Source organism: Cyprinodon tularosa, unplaced genomic scaffold, assembly GCF_016077235.1.
Source record: "Cyprinodon tularosa strain WSP-4 unplaced genomic scaffold, ASM1607723v1 ctg120, whole genome shotgun sequence".
NCBI classification, from domain to species: Eukaryota; Metazoa; Chordata; class Actinopteri; order Cyprinodontiformes; family Cyprinodontidae; genus Cyprinodon; species Cyprinodon tularosa.
The window spans coordinates 3,635,634-3,655,582 of NW_024038004.1; the positions used below are offsets into that span (position 1 = coordinate 3,635,634).

Sequence of the window (19,949 nt, forward strand, 5' to 3'; positions counted from 1 at the left end):
GAACACTATTTTTCTCGCACGGGGGAGCTCAGCTGAACCTTACACAGAACCTGGCGAGTGTAGTTAAATTTCAGATTTTCACACCGTGTCTATAAATATATCAATAGCCCGGCTGCCTCCCTCGCTCCCCTGTTTTGCCATCCATCCGGCTCTTACATGCTGCCTCATTGCCCCCACCCATCCCTCTCTGTGCTGTATCATATTCCATGCAGGGAGGTGTACAATGCCTGTCTCTCGTTAACGTCAGCAGAACAGCAGATTGCACAAACATGCGCACGCAAACATGGCATTTGCGTAAAGGGACCAGGCGTATCAAGCTGATTTTTATGCAGTGTGTGCCTCTATTAGATTAGATCAGCCCCCAGAGTTGGGCCTGAAAAGCATCAGAGGTCTTTTGTTTATTATTTTCTAACCACATGCCCGGTCGGCTGCCACCCATCTATATGGCATTTTTACAACTAGTCAAAATCATGACATTGAAAACTTAATATATATGTGAATTACTTTTAAAAAACAGTAAAGCATCCCTGGCCTCTAACATGTAAAGGGTACTTTAACAAGGTAATTTTGGAGTTTCAGAGGACCTCACATTAGTGCAAAAATACGACACAGCTATAACAACAAATACATTCAGAAAAAAAGAAAAGATAAGTAGTAACAGCCATGAAGTGTAGCTTTTAGTTACATATTCACATTTGGATCTATCTGATGAATTTGATGCATTGATAGCATGGTGATATGAATAATATCAATAAACGGAAAATTACAGTACATTGCAACTACAGTACCAGCACTTCCTGCTTACAAAGATTCTCCTTCCAGAAAAATAGGGTATTAGCATTGGTTGACAAGGGCGACATCTTACTTGAAGCGCTTTTCAGACCCCCTAGAATGATGGCAATTTACAATAACAATGCATATGGAGCATGTTTGGGGATGCAGACGGGTCATTTCATCCAGTGTTTATAAGTGAGTTGATTAATTTTAAGCAAATCTTCAAGTAAAATGCCCTCCTAAAGTGCTCAGTTGTTGATCCTGCTGCAGATAAAACAGAGGTGGAGATGAACGAGGAACGGTTGCTGCGCTCTTCCTTTCTTTTCTTTTTTTGCTTGTCTGTTCCACCCCTAGGAGGAGGGAGCTCAGTTAAAATGGGTTTATCATCTGTGTCTTTGGGTTGAAAAAGTACATAAGCAGATTACCCTCCTCGCTAGTTGTTGTCAAAAGTCTATCCTGAGAAAATGGAGAAAATCTGGATCATCCAGCTCAGATTACGCTCCACAAACACAGCCAACCGATACCCTGTTGCTCAGCAGAACCACAACTTCATTGTACTAATGTACTGAACAATTAAAACAATGAGACTGAGAGTGACCTTTGATGACATTACACAAAGAAGACAGAAAGATATTCAAACAAAAAACTAAATGTACAGAAAGATATATTAGTAAAAGGTATTGTGCTTTTGGCTGTCCTGTGTACAACATTTAGATCTCCTGCACGTAAAGATGTATATCAGCCTTATATGAATTCACTTTGGACTTAGGGTAGAGCTTTAAAGTGGAACTATATAACAAATTAAATGTATGTGTGATATTGTGATATAAAGTGCAATATGAGGGCATTTAAGCTGAGTGAGCCCCATGTGTCTAAATATAATTAGTAAACAGTAACTTTCAGAGCCATATACGTGTTTACTCCTTGTTGACAACTGCATGCATGATTCCTGCATACGTGTGTATCCCGTCCTCTGCTACCTGTTCATGGATAAATGGATGAAGGCGCAGCGGCAGACAGATTCCTTGTAAAGATGGATTAAAAGCCTTGAAATTAATTCATCTCCTCTTGCAGAAGCAATTCTAGGTAAATACATTTTCAAATCTTCTCTACAAGTCTTTTAGAGATTATTCGGCATGAATAGGTAGGACTATACTACTGACATCCTGAACCCCCTCTCCATTGCCTGTATTTACATACAAGTACAACACCATTGTATTTGAGGTCTTCCTGGTGTAAAAATACGATGTGAGAAACCAGTTTCCTTCCATGAAACCTAAATCAAGCTTTTATTGCAGTAGTATCCTCTTGTGCTAAAAAAAAACAAAAAACTTTAGTTTAAGTGAATTTATTAAAACATGTAAAGGGAAAGAGAGCATTTTGAAAACGATTCTGGAAAATTTCTGCACCATTTCCAGCCAGATAATGAAAAAAAAAAACAGGAGTGGTTAAACAGAGACTAAATTAGTCACCAGACCTCCCTCCTGGTTTGATTTCAAGGCTTTTAAAATCATCTTTAACAGAAGTTTAAGTCTGCTCTGCATTTATAATCAAACCAGCAAAGGAAAGACAGTTTAATGAATAATCATTTACCTATATCATCCTATCCATTCCTTCTTCGATGTGCTTTAAATTTAAGGATTTCCGCCCCACTTGGCATGGTTTTTAAAATCGTTATAAAGCAAACAGACTAGAAAAAAAGGCAAAAAGAGAAACTTTCACATGAAAAGTGCCAAAGCGAGCTGATATTATCCAGTTTTTTTTTTTTTTTGACAGGGAAACATTTTTTATCCCTCTTTCCAGCTTGGCAATGATTATCCAAGGGTACCATCCTGGTAAACAAGGCGGCCTTGATTCTTCTCTCTGTTTATAGGAGTTCACCTTCCTCCTCTTCGGTTATTCTACACTTTATGAAAGTTTTAAAAGGATTGTTGCGTGTGTCAGTGTACAGATAGAAACCTTCTCATTGCAGAAGATGATTATGGAAGTTTTTTTTGATGAGTTTTTAAAAAGACCAGTTATCAACATCATATTTTTTCCATCTCTGACCAGAACCAATGAGATGAAATCTTTAATGCTGCAGACGTGATTAGCTCCTCTCCTGTGATTGGACGACTTGTTGAGGCTGAACATGTTGCTGCTAGATGGAAGATATTTACACATCCCCATGGTTATATACATCAGAGCCCAGTAGTGGGATTCTGGGAAGTGCCAGGGTTGTATGTTCTGCTGAGTTCTGCTCATGCTGGCAGCCTCAGATATGTGATACACAAATTTAGAGGTATAATGGACTGATTAGGTTTCACCAAATGGCTGATCTTAAATCAAATAAAAATATTCCTAAAGTTTTTGGAATAGTGGAGATGCAGAGGATGGGAGTTTGGGAGGCTGACGAGGAGATTAGTTATGAGCAGAGAAGCATAGATTAAGAGATTTATTGTAAGATAATAAATTATTTCTGCTATTCAGGGACGTTGGTTCTCTCTTGATTAAGGCGCCATTCTGTGATCATTCTGAGATTTTGCTGCACTTAGGTGTTGCAAATCGCCGCTGTTTCTGTGTTTCTACCTTATTTGTTTTCTCAACATTTCCTTGATATCAAGCCAACATCTCACTTCCTCCCACTCAGTCAAACGCTTCTGAATATCTGCTTCTTCCTGTTTTTTTGAACGCCCAACTGAAACAAACAGAGGATGTGTATATTAAGATTCCCTTTGCCGTTGCAGCAGCATTGCTTTAATTGGATACACATGGAGTGGTTTCTTCATCTTGTCCTTTTTCTTTATCTCTCTTGATCTTGATCTAGATCCTCCCTCCCTCCCTTCTCCTCTCCTCGCTTGTCCTCCCCTTTCCCCTCCTTCTGGCTCTACATCACGCTGCATTTGCCCTTCAGTCTCTCTGCACGGGACTGCTTCCCAGAGCGCTTGCCGTCGATGTTGAGGCTCATGTTCCTCTTCTTGTCCAGATTGAGGAGCTCCTGGAAGAGCTCTGTGACATTGTGGTTGGTCTTGGCGGATGTCTCCATGAAGGCGCACTTCCAGCGGTTGGCCTGGTCCTCCCCATCCTTGGTTTCCACCTCGCGATGGGTTTCATCACTCTTGTTTCCCACAAGCATAATGGGGATGGCCTCTACGTTGCCTTTTATGGCCAGGATCTGCAGAAGAAATGTAAAAAAAAAACACTATGGAATCTCATTTCAACACTCACAAAGGTGTTTAACTTATTGTATTTTGTCACAAAGCAACCACAAATGTAAATGTATTTTATTGAGATTCCATGGAATAGACCTAGTCTTAGTGGACCACAAGTGTAAATGCAAAAAAGTGTTTACTAATATCTGTTTTAATACATTAAAAATCCAAACTTTTTTTCATGTTTGGATTCCTCTGAGTGGATTACAGCTGCAAGTTCTTTGAAACATGTATCTACGAGCTTTGCATAATTAAATAGTTAAATCTTTAACCGTTATTCTTTGTAAACAGTTTTAGCTCTATCAGACTGAAGAGTGATCAATTATGAAGATATCTCTTGTACGTTATTCTAAGTTTTCAAAGTCTGGAGTGAGACTTGACGATTACAACCTACACCACTTTTGAAGCACCGGCTGTTTCTTCAGGTATGTTAGTCTCTGAAATTGTCTCAAAGCTTTGAATACATCACTAAAAGCTGTACAAAAATATTGACAGCCTTTAACAGATTTTCTTCCAAGATTGCTCATTTATTGCACTATAGCCACTCTTGAGAAGTAAATTTGAACAACATAATTATGTTGCTACCATTTTTGCTCACTAGGATGAGGTTTGGCTATTTTCTGCCATGCATGGTAGTAAATGAACAAAAATTGTTCCATTTTAAACCTGAAAATGGAACACCGTCTTCCGGCTGCAGACAGCATTCCACTAAATGGATCATTATCAGATTTGTGAGGAGCACCACTAATAGCTGAGCTGTCAATATCAAAATGAGCTATTGATGTTTGCTGTTTTATTTGATTTCTCTTATTGCCTCTAAATGTTTAAATAGAGCGTCAGATTTAAAATAGCTTGGCAAGATGTCCAAAGCTTAGGATTATATTTCACAACCTAACTGTACTTTTGTTGTTCATTGCAGCTGTTTTATTACTAATGTTCCAAACCTATGAGGCCTTCACAGAACAGCTCGATTGGAAATGTTATTAAATAAAAAAGAAGAGTCTTTAACTGTTAACAAGCTGACATCCGAAGGCTATTGGATGCACTGGATTAAAAATTTTTGTATCAAAGTATAGGAAGGTCTAAGTAAAAAAGCATGTTTCATTTTCAGATCTGTACTTGCAAAATAAGGGAAAATGTTCGGTGTCTGATAACACATTTGATCTTATGGCCTCCTGGGCTTGAAGCCCCAAAGGACAAAAATGGCAACATATGAATATCTGACTGTGCTGTTTGTTTAGAGGTAGCTAAGTCAGACATAGGAAATCATGTTTTGTTTATTGTTCTAAGGGATTTTTTCTACATCCAGCTCAATATTCCTACAGTTGATGCACAGATCAATGTTTTTTTTTTTTTTTCTATAAGGGCTTGGTTTAAAGAAAACATTAATTTGCTCTGCTATATCTGTGTCAACAGAATTCTTCGTGGAGCAATCTAACACCAGCAGCTTGAAGGCGATCAAGCCCAAATGTAAAACACATGTCATAGAAAGCATCATTGGAAACTCCTTGAACCACATAATAATGTGCTGATAAAAAAAAAAAAAGTATGGTGCATTGCTTGTGTTCTAAAAAGTCATATAAGAACGTTTCTATAGAATATATAATTTTATAAAAAGCGCTGTATACTAAACCAGTTAAATTTCAGAGAATTAACGGATCTATATAATTTTAAATAGGAAACATTGTTAACTGAAAACAACGGCATTGATCTAATCGTAACTTCAGTTTTAAAGTCTCTCTTTGTTGTTAGACAAAGAAATAGACTTAGAGCACAGGGCAGTTATACGTAGACACATACCTGTTGATAAATGGGTTTTAGCTCCTCCAGAGACTGTTTGCTTGTGATGGAGTAGACCAGGATGAAGGCATGGCCCTTGGAGATGGAGAGGCGCTGCATGGCTGGGAACTGGTGGCTACCTGTGGTGTCTGTGATCTGCAGAGTGCACACACTTTTATCGCAGCTGATCACTTGCCGGTAGGTGTCCTCCACCGTGGGGATGTAGGTGTCCCTGAAAGTACCCTTAACAAAGCGCAGGACCAGGGAACTCTTCCCCACTCCTCCTGCCCCGAACACCACCACACGGTAGTCGTTGCTCTGCTCCGGCATTCTGCCTCTGCAGGCTTAGGCGGTGTTGTACCTGAAACATCAAAGATGGATGCATTAGGAGGGGAAAAGAATGAGGAAGAAAAAAGCGAAAGTGAAGGAAGTGGACAATGTTGGGAGAGAACTAGAGTTAATAGGACAGCAAATTCCAACAAGCTAGTGAAATGCCTTAACAGTTTTACAGTTGTTTTTTTTACATCAGCCATAAAACATTTGTGTACTTTGCAACTTAAACATTTTCAGTAACAGATAACAGTTCATCATTTGGCATTTGAAAGGTTCACTACTGTAGTGCAGACCTGCTTAGACAGTAGATCATGGAAAAATGCGAACTAAAACTTGTTAAATTTCAATTTCTTTTAGATTCACAAAGCTTATACAGCAAACAGCAGATAGATATTATCTAGCTCGGACCAGCATTACACAACATCATCAGCTTATTGTGTAAAAACAGATAAAATAAATATTTCTGGAGTAGTCCTCCCAAATAAAAGTTTATTTGATGTTCACATGACCATGAAAATTAATTGAGGCGCTTCTCAGATTATTAGATTTTAACTTTCTAAAAGCAATCCTACAAGAAACCAGGTAAATAAAAAAAAAGAAACAGGCTCCTTTCTAACCAACAAACAAAAGTAAAGAGGAAAGAAATTAACCAACTAATCATTTTCATTAAGCCAACAATAAACTGTTATTGTTATTTCTCAGTGTTTATATCTATAATGTTTATATATACTAATATATCTAATGTATCAGGGCAAAATATATCATCAGTTGGGAAATAAAAAGGCCTACCTAATTTGGACAAAAATTCAGGTAAAGCTGAACTGCACTGCACAGTCAAACCTGCTACTTTGTCCTTTACTTTTGTGCAGTCTCATCAGACACAATCTGTTGCTATGTTTGTGAGTCCTTGTGTTCACCGTGTAGCTCAATCCTAATGTGCGGAGTATCTGTGCCTCCATTTATCTTCTGTGGTTCAACACTTGCTTTAAGGTCTCATAATAAGAAACTCCCTTGGATGTCATTATGCTGCTCTGCTACCTTCAGCTGTAATAAAAACTCCAAATTGGCATCAATATAATATGAAATAAGTGGATTTCTGTCATGCCTGCACCGCAGGAACCAACAATTGATGTGCAGAGCATCTGTAATTGCATTGCTGGATTCTAAATGACATCACTAAAGGAGTTCAAAATAAATGGGAAATCTCTGAGCGTTTCTTGAGCTGTAAAAAAAGAGACCTCCTCTTTAAAATCGAGTGACAGCACTGGAAACAAGTGCAGTTTAATTTAGAGGAGAATCCATAGCTTCTGATCATTTCTGTAGCATAGAAACGGTAACCCTCTGGTCAGAACTAAAAAGGAGAGTCTTAATAAATGCAATCTTCTGCTAAGATCAGTTTTGACCAGCCGTTAACCTTTCTGGGCTTTCAGCTGATCAAAGTATTTCTCTTTTAAATCTTGGCCGATGGCTTTTCTGGCTGTGGTAATGGAAATGCGGGCTGCCTGATATGGTTCAGCTGTTTGCAACATTACTCTGACGCAAATCTGAATAAACAGGCAACACTGCCAGGAACGATGATCATCTGTTTGTTCCCTCAAACTCTTGGATTCAATGAGGCCTTGAGTCAGACTGAAGTATTGGGCTCCAAGTTGTTTGATCTGCTTAGCGAGCTCTGCTCCATGTCAAACAGGAAAGCATACTCACGTTATGTCCAACAGGCACACATATTAACACCCACACAAAGACAAGTCTGAGTATGATGGGAAATGAAAATATTTGAAAATTCTTGCAAAAATGAACAACTGCTTTAAATGAACACATAAAAAAGCTCATAGAACACAAGAAAAGGAACTAGTTTGGATTTTTGAGAAAAATCTGTTAAATAAATTAAGAGGCTTTTTTCCCACTTTGATGAGCTAAAAAAAAAAGAAATGTGTCACTGCTTCAAGAAATCTAAAAGTTCTTATAATTTCAGAAGTTTCTCTTTTCATAGTTTATACTTTTCAGATTTAACTTTGAAATAAGCGTTAGAAGAGTACCGAAACACAAGGTTTAATTTTTCTAATTGATTTCTTTCAACAAACAAAATATAATACAGATGATTTTTTAAAATGTTGTTCAAGTAAAGGCAGGCTTGGACAAAAAAAAATACATAAAAACACATAATAATAATAATAAAAAAAATATATATATATATAATATAACTCTGACACAGCTCTGTTCCTGCAGCTGTAAATAATCCCCAGCTGCAGTGAAAGACTTTATCTAGACACAGTAGTTAAAACTGCCTTTGTTGATGAAACCATTTCTTTGCTGTTCAGTTGTTCTCCCGTGCAAATGATCAATAAAATATAATAAAAAGGCAGAAATGCATTGAATAATGGCTTTTTAAAGTAATGAATCATGAATGATTAAAATATGAATTAATATGAATAAATTAGATAATTTAAATGAAAGTTGTTGCCTATTATTGACTTATTCATAGTTTCTAAAATGCCTTTTTTGTTTTAAGATCGTGGAAACAAAAAAATTATATAATTCTATGCAGGTGCTGTTCTACCCGGTAAATTCAGTCCAGATTCACGTTAATGTTTACTATAGCTTCTCTTAGAAGCCGAATATCAATTAAAAACTTTTATTTTTATGTAACTTAATTTGTCACATGTCAATGAAGATAAATTGAGGAATTTTCAACAAGTCATTGTCAAACATTTCCGAGAGAATATAAAGAATTGAAAAAAAATTTGGCCCATTGCGAAAAAGAACATTAACCTCTTGCTAATTCCTGAATTAACAATGATAAATTATAAAAAAGCTGCATTAAATTTCATTATCCAACTGCTGCTGATCCATAGATTTACAAATTTGCTTAAAGGGGTCAGAATGATTCTATAGGGTATTTGGTGTTGGTCTTTAAGGTCTCTGAATAGGATGTTGGGCTGAAAATGGCATATTTGCTGTTCTGTGAGCCCTAATTCTAGCCTGGTTAAAAGCCCTTAGAATGAAATGACAGGTTTTCTTCCTTTTATGGTATGATCATGAATATTTAGATGAGCTGTGCGCAGATTGGTTGGTTTACAACGAGCAAAGCTGCTGTGCAAAGACGCATCATAGCCACAAGCACTCACTCACTGGAACATCAAATTGTTGATATGGTAGGGTGACCAGACGTCCGCCTTTTCCTTGACATGTCCTTCTTTTCATACCTAAAATATTGTCCAGGGAGAATTTCAAAATCGTCCGGGATTTTGGTCGACTACTACATGGACGGGGGCAGGGAGCCAGTGGGGGACAGAGCGACCGAACCCGACCCAGTGACAGTAGACGGCCCCATGCTTCCCCCCGCCTGCCTTACTGGCCCCCAGCCCCCCTCCTCCAGCTGAGGACAGGCGGCTCATGGCTCTCTGCTGGATCCGGTCCAGTCAGCGGCCCTGCAGTCGACACTTCACCAACCCCCCTTTTCTACAACATCAAAAAAGCTAAAATGTCTGAAAAAGCAATACCTCATGCTCTAATCTGATGAAAATCAGTAAGAGATTAAAAAAACAAACCCAGCATCATCTACGAGTCTGCAAATGGTTAAAATCTATGAGGCTTTGAGACTCAACCAAAAACACTGAGGACAAGAAAGAACACAGAGTCCCCTGTCACATCTGCAATCAAAACAAATGTGTCAATGATTCATGAAAAAGTTCAGGAAATGTTCTGTAGCCTGATGGGACATAAACAGAGGATTTTTGAAACCTTGCCTTCATCAAATCTGGTGCAAAAATGACCAACAATTAAAAATAACATACTACTGAATTAAAGGTACTGTTAATAATGTTCAGTCATCCCTGATTTTAAGCTAAGGCACAGTGAGACAGTAATCTAAGGGATTCAGCAAGCCCTTCTCTGAATAGACCAAAAAATGAAATAATTAGTTGATAATTAATTGAAATATTGCTGTCTTTATTTGTTGTTTGTCTTTCTCCTGCTACTTCAACATCCCCTCACTTTTCTCTCCATTTTCCAGTCTCTTTTCTGTTTGATCAATAAACTAAAGCCCCTGTGGTTTTAATCGATGGAGCGTGCTTCTCTAGGCCCAGGATGACAGACTGTTCTCCTGCCTTTGTTTTTTGTTTTCAGCCATAGATTCCAGCTTCATCTCATCCAAACCATCCTCCGCTCTCCTACCCTTTTCTTTCACCTGAGCTAAAATTAGCCGCCTCTCTTCCTTCGTCAGCAGCGAGAACTGCACACACAGGTGTGCCCTCACAGTCACACACATACTGTACTTCAACTTCTTCCCCGTTTGTCCTTGACGTGGAGCCTTTGAGATTGATGGCGCTCCTCCCCAACATGAGCCGTCTCGCCGCATTTCGTCTCCTCTCCTCTTGTTTTATTTGGAATGAGAGGACTGCAGTTCCCTAATGAATTAATGGTACACTTAAAAATGCATCTGAAGCATTGCAGCCAGACTCCATTAGGGGATAACATTGGCTCGGAACAAAGAGGTCCCTCTTCCCTTCTCCCCCATTGCAGATACATTGCAGGCGTCTCTGATTTATTTTACAGGGAGCCCAAAGAAATGTCACCTTTAGTAAAAATATGCACATAATTTACATCAGGAGAGCCCCTTCCACAGGAGCATGAAAGAGGCGCATTAACAAACATCAAACACAATACCATTCAACAGATCAAGAGCGTGATTGAATAGACACCCACAAAGCGGTCCTGTGTTTTCTGTCAGTGAAAGGGTTTTAATCAGGGTGCTCATACTGGAATGCCGTGGGTATATGGCTATTCAGAGGTGAGTGTTTTACAGGATCAACAGATATCAGCTGAAATATTAGGTCCTCTCCTGGTGAAGCAGCAAATTTCCTCTTCTATGTACGCCTTGACTCAGATTATTAGTGGGTCCGTTAAATTGTAGGAAGTAATCAGCATTTTTAGTTTCGCAATATAAACAATTGGGCCTATTTTCATTAGGTTTTAGCAGTTAGTGGAGGTTTTTTTTTTGTTTTTGTTTTTTTAAACATATAGACAAGTGTTGTGTAGGGCACATAAACTGGATCCTAGAGCCTTAAACTTGCCCAAGACCTAAAGGTTAAAGACCTGTTGGCTGCTAAATATCCTCAGTGCAATGTTTATAACTCTTTCTCTCAAACTCTCAAAACACTTTTTTCAGGATAGGGAAACATTCCTTCCTTTTTGCTGAAAATAAGAATGTTATGATCTTCCCATCAATGACAGGAAAACACACTCATGTTATGACCTGCTTAGCTCCGCCCAGTTTTCATTCTCACTCATCAGATCCACCTGTTCCAGTTCCTATTTAAACTGCTACTTCCAAGCCCTCAGTGTCAGATTATTCGAGCCATGTGTTAGAGTTCTGTAGCTTACCCAAGTGTGTTTCTCGTTACCTGATCCTGACTAGTTTCTGCTCCTGGACTTCTGAGTTTTGCTTGCCCTTGTTCTTGTCTGTTTTGCTTGACCTGTCTTTGGACTTCTTTTTGGATTCTGCCTGCTACGACCTTGGTTCTGTCTCTCGACCCCGGCTTGGATTTCCCTTCGGTACCTTCTTGCATCTCTAATATTCTGCCCTGGACATCTCCCTCTGCATTGACACTGACTTTGGATTTTCCCTCCAGATACTTCTGCTCTTCCTCATCTGCTGGCTTCCGCTCGTCAGTCTGCTCTGCTTCACTCCTGGAACTCTCTGGGCGGTACACGCTGCATGCTTTGAAGAAATCTTCCGGCTGGATTCCACTCCTCCCTCTGGGCTTGGACTGAACCTAGAAAACCAGGTTAGTGACTCAAAAGCTCTCTATAGTTCCCTGTCAGAGTTGCGTGGTCACTAACCTGAGTTTCTACCTCTACAGGGATATCCAGCCATCCATTCCCAGCTGATGAGCTGCTGATTATTGAGAAAATAATAAAAATACATTCCGAGTCCTGACAAAGAACCTTTAATCAAAAGCTAACATCAGCATCCTTGAACAGCTTGCAGCACTGTCTTCCTACAGTATGATTGAAAGCTTATATTTTTCTACCAGCTGTGCAGCATAAAGATGTTTAAAGTCATCCAAGGATGCAAACAATTCTTCTCAAATCACTCATGCCAACCCTAAACAATACAGCACCCTGGGTGGTATGCCATTTTGCCCATATCAAAAACCACCGCTGCAAATCCCTTCAGTATATATGATATGCAGGTCCAAATCTATTCAGCTAGAAAATCATTGTGCAGATGAGAAAAGTGCAGCCAAGAATTGCTTATGCATATAGATTCTGTCAAAGCAGTTCTAAATAAATCTGTTTTAAAATGCCATAATCAGTATTTAAACCAGTGCATGCACAGAGCAGTTATTTTCTCTGAGAGATCCTGCAACTTTAGATAGGATGATAACTAGCATATAGACACAAAACATTTAGTCACTCACCGAATCACATAGCAGCACTACATTTTTGAAATGACTCAACTGTTTTTCAACTCCAAAGAAAAAATGAGTAAGCCTGTGCTACTCATCTGTGCCAATCCATGATCAATTTTAACAGTTGTTTGGAGCATATTGCCTCAAAATCTAAGACAATGAGGCACCGTTGGCTTAGGAGCTTATTACTGGGCTTAACCTACTCTGTGCTTCTGCACTGCTTGAGGTTGACCCAATTCCCAGGAATGGAGCCACCAACTGTCTTTGGGTTATAGACCACCTGGATGCCAAAACCTCCTGAAGATGAAAGAGTAAAAGTTATATAGTCATTGAAAATCTGTTTTAACTGACTGATTATAAAGATAAATAACCAATAACTGCTTAAGATGTACTGAAAACAAGAGTCATATTTCAGATTGCTTAGATATGCTTTCCCTACGTTTGTACTTTATGGTTTTAAATAACAACATTGAGGTGAAGACATATAAAATGTTATTAAATACATTGGATTTTCATTTAAAGGAGGAGATCTCTGGTTTGATACCCTTTATTCTAAACAAAACTGAAAGCAAACAGCTACAGTAGGTCTTCTGTGTATATTTATAAGGAAAGGCTCCTGAAATGCCTCATCAAAGAGGGTAACCTTATTCATGCTGGTTCTGTGCAGCAGTAGTTGGTGTCAAGAGAGTGTATTAGTTGGGAGTATTAGTGAGACCTCGGGATCCCTGGGCTGCTCCTTCTGCTCTCTCCATATGACCCTGCTAATCCCTCAGCCTGTTGTCTGGGACACACACAGAGGCCTGACTCATAGTAACAGCAAAGATGTGCACCTAAACTACTGTTATGCTTTATTTACAAAGGTGTTTTGTTCATTTAGATTTATTTTATCCATAAAAATCAATAACTACAAACTCCTGAAGCTTTGAACATACACTGCTGGTGGGTGTTTTGGAAGAACTCCTGGAGTGGCTGATGAAAACCGGGGTTGTAGGTCAGGATTGATCCAATCGATCTGCTAAACAAAGATCAGAAGATAAAATAATACCAGTCAATCTCTAAAAGGTTGAACAGGGTTGAAAAAGGGAATCCCACAGCTTCCAGTCCAAATACAAGCCAGCTAGTAGAGCAACGTCTTTTTTTTTTTAGATATTTGACAATAGATTATGCTTGTATGTCTTGAATAGGAAGTGCTGGATCAGAAAGTCAGTCTGGTTATGGTTTAGTTATTGCGTGGAAGAGGATTTGGTATGGTTTGTGATTTCTTAGCAGAACATAAAACGATCCCATAATGATTGAACATTATTGATCTCACATTGGAGAAACTCCCACACCAGGGATTTTCTTTCTTTTCTTCTAATGTTTATTTTTAAATCTTTAATTTGTTTCATTTTGGAGGGCATCCAAAATAAAAATGGAAAGGTGAATTGTATCCTTTTTGCTGTAAAACCTTCTTAAATTTACACTGGAGAGATAAATAGAGCAAGGTTTTCACCATTTTATTAACTTAATATTTTTAGACACAACTTCAGCAACACGAGTCAACATCAACTCACTAATATATATGTGATATCATTAGCAGAGCCTTTTTCCAGCCTCCATGCCTATCAGGGATGTTTATCTTAATCAAAAAATGCAGAAACTTAACTCTCTTTTGTCTCATTTTGTCTTGCAATACCCATGGAATTGAGCCAAGGATCTTCCTGCTGCAAAGTAATAGTGCTACAAAATTCCCCACTGTCCAGCTCAGGTGTGCTGAACCAGAGATACACCTAAAAGGTGCAGGACACTGGAGCTTGAGGACAGGAACTCAAGGGAACTGTCCTGGAGGAAAATTCATGCATCGTTTATTATGTTTTAAATCCTAAAACTGGTTAAAAACTTGTAAAGCTTATTTTCAGTTCCTCTTAATGCACAATCACAGCTGAAGTCATTGGTAATATGTCTCCATCAGCATTGTCCATTTAGAGATCTCAGGGTTTTCCAGCTTCTGTAGGGTGAAACCTCCACCTGTCTTAAATCCTTTTCAGATTTTTTTCCTGGACTGTTGTGTATTAATCTCCATCTATAGTCAGATCAAAACTAACCTGCTGTCCTTTTCTTGCTGAAGTAGTGCTTTCCTAAACGTTTGCTGAGTCCTCCACATGATTTAGGTAAACTACAAAGATGCTTTTTATGAGTCTGTTGGAACAACAGCTTTCTGTGTGCGAGACACCCATAAAGTCTTGATTTGTGTGCCTTGATAATATTCTTCACCTGAGCTGTGGATCTTAGCAGCTAAAGGGTTATCATGGGCCTCTTGGCTGCTTCCTCAATTAAGGATCTCCTTGTCTGTTTTGGCTGGACAGCTATATCTGGGTACATTTGTAGTTGTGCCAAGCTATTTCTACTGTAGTGTGACAGTTGCCCAGACAACAGATTTCCCCACCTGAGCTGTGGATCCAAGGAGCTACAGAGAGAATTAGCTTCTGTGATTACTGCTCTTCTCACTCGGCCTGTCAGTTTAGGAAGGCAGCCATTCTTTGGTAGGCTGTCACGCTCTTTTCAGTTTTGGATTTTGGTTTACACAGTGCTCAGTGAGATTTCCAATGCTTGGATTCCTAACTTCATGCTGTGTCCTTGGGTCATCGTGATGCTTTTTTTTCCCACAAATCCTTATATTTAGTAAAACTAAGATGGAATTATATGTGCTCTAACTAATTAGGTGAACTCTGATTTCTTTCTTTCTTTGGTGTCACATCAAATGGGTCTAATATAGAAGCAGAGGACACTTGTCAGAAATGTATTTGCAAAATATATAAAGGTTTTAATTTCACTGACACTAAATAATTCTGCACTGCTTTTGTGTAGATCAATCATGTTTAATGACTAATAAAATATATACAATTCTGGGTTTTGGTAATAAGCTAGCTAAATGGCATAAAGCTCAAGGGGTACTTCTGGGCCAGTATATCCCATAGGTTGTCACCTTCCATCAGTGTCATAAAGGCAACTTTTTTTCTGGAAAAGACCCATCATCATAAAACCATCATCATCTTATTTCGGTCACTTTCTCATCCGGTGAAACCCAATCCGGTTTTCAGTAGCATCATTTCCTCATTTTGCTCTTGCCTGTTACCATATATTGAGTCATTTTCTTCACCCTGCCTTAGCAGAGAGGTGTATCCTCTTATGCAACTGTACCGTGACTATTCCACACAGACAGACAGACAGGGTATGAAACGCTGTCCCATCACTTCTCCTGCAACACATGCACATTTAATAGACTCTGCATCTCCGCACTATGCGCTCCACCACTCTGCAAAGCTTTACTCTCGGGATTTACAGCCATAAGTCTCCTCTCTTCTTTCAAACCCTTGCACAAACACACACAAACACACGCATGCATTAATGCATACACACGTCTGGCATCGCTTACAGGAAGTCGATTGACGTACGTATGCACACACAGAGAAGGGCCTACATGATTCACAATTTCATTCTTCATGTGATGACGGCTCTCCTCCTCCAGTCACGGCACTGAAAACAAACAGCGCATCGGATGTGGATGAGGAAACGCAAACCGGTCCAGATGGAGGATTAAGGGGGAAATTTGTTGCTAAAAAAAAAAAAAAAAAAAAAGAGGCAGGTTTGTGCGTCACATCTGCGAGATATTTAATGTAAAGTAGCGCACGTCGCCATGCATCTCTCCTCTAGGCTGTAGTCAGGAAAGGGTGGCAGGAGAGGGCTTGCCGTCGGTCCGCAGATTGGTGCGCAACGCCATTACAGACCACCCTACTCTGCTTGGTTCATTCATAAATACCAGAGGATCGCCATCTCGCAGCGGTGCATCATTTGAAAGACACATCAGCCCCCACCCCCTCTCTCTTCTCAGTAATAAAAAATGATAATAAAAACCAATCAGTTTCTCCATTTCTGCCTGCTCACTGCCAATATGGCTGTGCGGACATATAGGCTGCAACGGATATAGAAACAACACGATCGAGATTTTCCAATAGAATCAGGACTCGGAATTTATGCTGACATGGGTGAGTCTAAAACAGCAGCAGTGATATGAATAAATCGGAGGAGAACAGCGGGAATCCTTGAGCGCGCAAACCTCCAGCAGCCAGGCAGAAAGCAGAGCACAGCGCGGCTATACGCCACCAAATACCAGCATCTAATCTGCGCGTAAAAGAGGCAGCAGAGGACAGCATCTCCATACCTGGTCGTGATGGATATTTAGACGCAGGCTCCGTTTCAGGCTGGTCCTCGGTTCGAAGGGGTCAGAAAACAAACGCTGAGAGAGTCTTAAAGCATTTTTACACGACTCGTGTAGAGCTCATGTCCTCCGATTCCCACTCACACACACGGTACAGCACGCACAAGCAATCTCAGTCTCTCAACCACCCCCCCCCCTCTCTCTCTCTTTTTCTCGCAGATGGGATGAGGGAGGTGCTATACCTTCTCCCTTGTCTGTGGGGCTGAAAAAGTCAGGCTAAGCATTCATTCATATCCGTTGCATATTTTTTTTTTATATATCTCCTATTTCTTACCAATGGAATTAATGCATGAATCCCAACTAGGATCCCTAGTTAAATCTGATAAGAGAATCTGTGGGGGAAGCTAAAGATTAGGGTTATGACAGGGAGGCCATTAGACATCTTAGATCATATCACCACATATTAATCTTCTAAAATTTTAGGATTAATATGTGGTGATATTTAGAGTCTAAATACTAGTGGTGTCATGCAAAAAGCTGATAAACATTTATAAAAACTGACAAGCCAAATTTAGTAACATTTCTAGATTAAATTTACCATGCAAAAACCAACAAGAAAGAACAGAGAAATAACACATCTTTAGTTTATTAAGTCAGCCACAAACCTGTAATTTCTTAAAAGTTGTTTTATTTAAGCATGGTCTGCCAAAGAAAGGAGGGTTTAGGCCCCAAAACAAGATAATTAGATGCACTTGAGAGAATATAACAGTTATTTTCCTTTTTGTTTTACAAATAAATCCTCTTATTCCATCTGCAAATTATCTTACCTTGTTTAACCAAGGTAATACACAAGTATTTAAAGAAATATGTTTTTTGCAATTTATGTTAGGTACAGGGGCCACAGCCAGTTCTACAGGGGCCCTACTGGCCCTGGTATAGAGGCGCTCATGGCCAAGGTGATGGAAATTTGATCACATTTTCATAGTCATAGGTAAAAATATACAAAAATAGGCTGTTTAAATTACAGTAGCATCTTTGTTATCTTAAATATGTTTTGAAAAGTGCTTTTTAAGTTTAACTTTTCATTTAATCATTTTACAAACGTTCAGCCGTATGTCACCTGTTTTCACATGAGAATTTCTGTTGTGTTTGGAGTAAATGCAAAAATTTCAAAATCACGTCTTTAGTCTTGTTAATGCATTCCTTAGGAAGTTGTTTTGGAATGTCTTCCCCCAGTAGTAAATATTTGGGGAACATTTGCCGATAGCTTTTCTTAGATTGATCTCTTCAGTGCTATAATTCATAGCTTTCTATAAGTTGATCTCAGAACTAATAATTGGCTGAGTGTATAAGATTTTGGATATTCTTCAACCCATGGGCAACAGTTGTTTGTTCGCTGATCATTTGGTTTCAGTTTCTGTTTGAAAGGAATCCTTTCCATCTAAATTTTAAAATGAAATGTTCTGACAAAAGTCTAGAATGACCCAGTTCAATCAGAAAAGAGTAATACACTATAACATTATGCAATATAATTATCTGTCTTTTCAACTGAATAATAACCACCTGTTAGTCCATTGATTGCTATGTGGGAAAAAATATATTTTTAAACAATCTATCTGGTTAATGATTGTGGAGCACTTATTTTGTATAAGTACATATTAAACATAGAGATAATCCTGTGAGATTATTAAATTATTCTTATAATATAGATACTAATATTAAACTCACATTATTATTTAAAAATATAATTTAGATTGTCTCCTCCCACCTGTGCCAGATTTAACGTTTCGTTTGTACAATATCAGCACCATGGACATCAGCACCATGGACAGCGACATTGCCGCACATTGGAAGGCGCCGGAACTTGTGAATGCAGCACATCATACATATTGATAAGGCGAGAAAACACGCAGCGGAAAGAAAAGGCAATGATGTGTTGACGGATTAAACCACGATGTACCAGGAATTGAGCCATCGGTTTATTGATGACACCCAAACATATCCTGAACACAACTCATTGCCGTAATGGTTCCAGAATCTCCCTCTTGCCATTTAAAGTCGTGCTCAAACGTATTTAATGGTCTCCTCGTGCGTACATAAATTATTATTATTTTTTTTATCCCAGATTTTGTTTAGAGGTTTGCCGTGTGCATGCAAAACCCTGCCTGAATGACTCACCAGCTCTGCATCCACACCAAATAGTTTGGCTCCCTCTCTTGGCGGATAGGGGGAACTGCAGAAGAGCGTTTAATAATCTAAGGATCTTCAGCAAATTTAGATTAATTTTAGGATTTTATCCCTAGTAGCCTTTCATAAGCAATAGAAGGAAGAAATGTTATTGGTTTTACTTTGATATTTGTCAAGACAATGAGGCAAGGTTTTAACAAAATAAGCTTCCCAAAAGCAGATTAACCTTATTTTTTTTAAATCAGTTCTAACAATACAGACATTTTCCTCTGTATACAAATATCAGTTATTAATACATGTATTAAGATTTATCAGCGGGGGGTTCTGACCAATAAATAAAACATGTAAAATCAAAAGTATAATTAAAGGCTTCATTATTGTGGTGGATTCGTCCAACCAAATTTTTACATGAAAATTCCAGGGTTCTCATTACTCTTCAATTTTCAGTATAAATAACTGTCGCAATAATTATTCTGGAAGGAGGATATTCTAATAGTAAACCAGATTTAAATATGGAACTTGCAAAAACAAAAGGAAGAAAGGATGGACTATAATTGATGGATTTAAAGCAGATTAAGTCATGGAGGGATGGATCAAAAAGATGGAATGACAAAATCCAACAGCTGTTCTCCCAGAATTACTCTTTGTTTAGCTCCATTTTTATTCTCATTAACCACCTAGTTTCCCCCATACAGGAAATTTTGCATTTTGCAGATGATCGAATATGATGCATCCCTCAGGTTCTGATTGCAGTCTTTTCATTGTTTTCCTCAAAATCACTAGGCAATGTTTGTTTATTATAAATGTACTTAAGTTCATGTTTTACTGTCATTTTGTTTTGGTCCACTAGCAAAATTTGCCCTTTAAAAAAAAAAAAAAAGACCGGAAAATATGTAATTTCTGGTAGACATAAGAGCTAGGCAGATGAGTTAAAAACGCAGTTAAAGCCGAAAGGAAATCTGTTTTTTGTAATATCTGGAAAAATTGGTGTATATCTGGCTCACATATTGCACCCTAGCCTAGTTCTAAATAATGCATGCACTGTTACATAACATGAACTTGATCTAAAAA

General features: G+C 38.6%; 1 protein-coding gene across 2 annotated transcripts; it reads right to left on the minus strand.

Annotated features, from left to right (window-relative positions):
* Positions 1-1,100: 1,100 nt before the first annotated feature.
* Positions 1,101-16,887, minus strand: diras1b (DIRAS family, GTP-binding RAS-like 1b). 2 transcript variants are annotated; one of them, XM_038273950.1, is made up of 3 exons: positions 16,695-16,887; positions 5,766-6,105; positions 1,101-3,928 (listed from the first exon to the last, which is right to left on the minus strand). In XM_038273950.1, exons 2-3 carry the CDS (start codon positions 6,072-6,074, stop codon positions 3,641-3,643), a joined length of 597 nt encoding a protein of 198 aa, XP_038129878.1. In that variant the 5' UTR covers positions 6,075-6,105; positions 16,695-16,887; the 3' UTR covers positions 1,101-3,640. The 2 variants fall into 2 exon arrangements, with proteins under 2 accessions (XP_038129878.1, XP_038129885.1); XM_038273957.1 differs by lacking the exon at positions 16,695-16,887 and adding an exon at positions 12,697-12,790.
* Between the last annotated feature and the right edge of the window lie 3,062 nt (positions 16,888-19,949).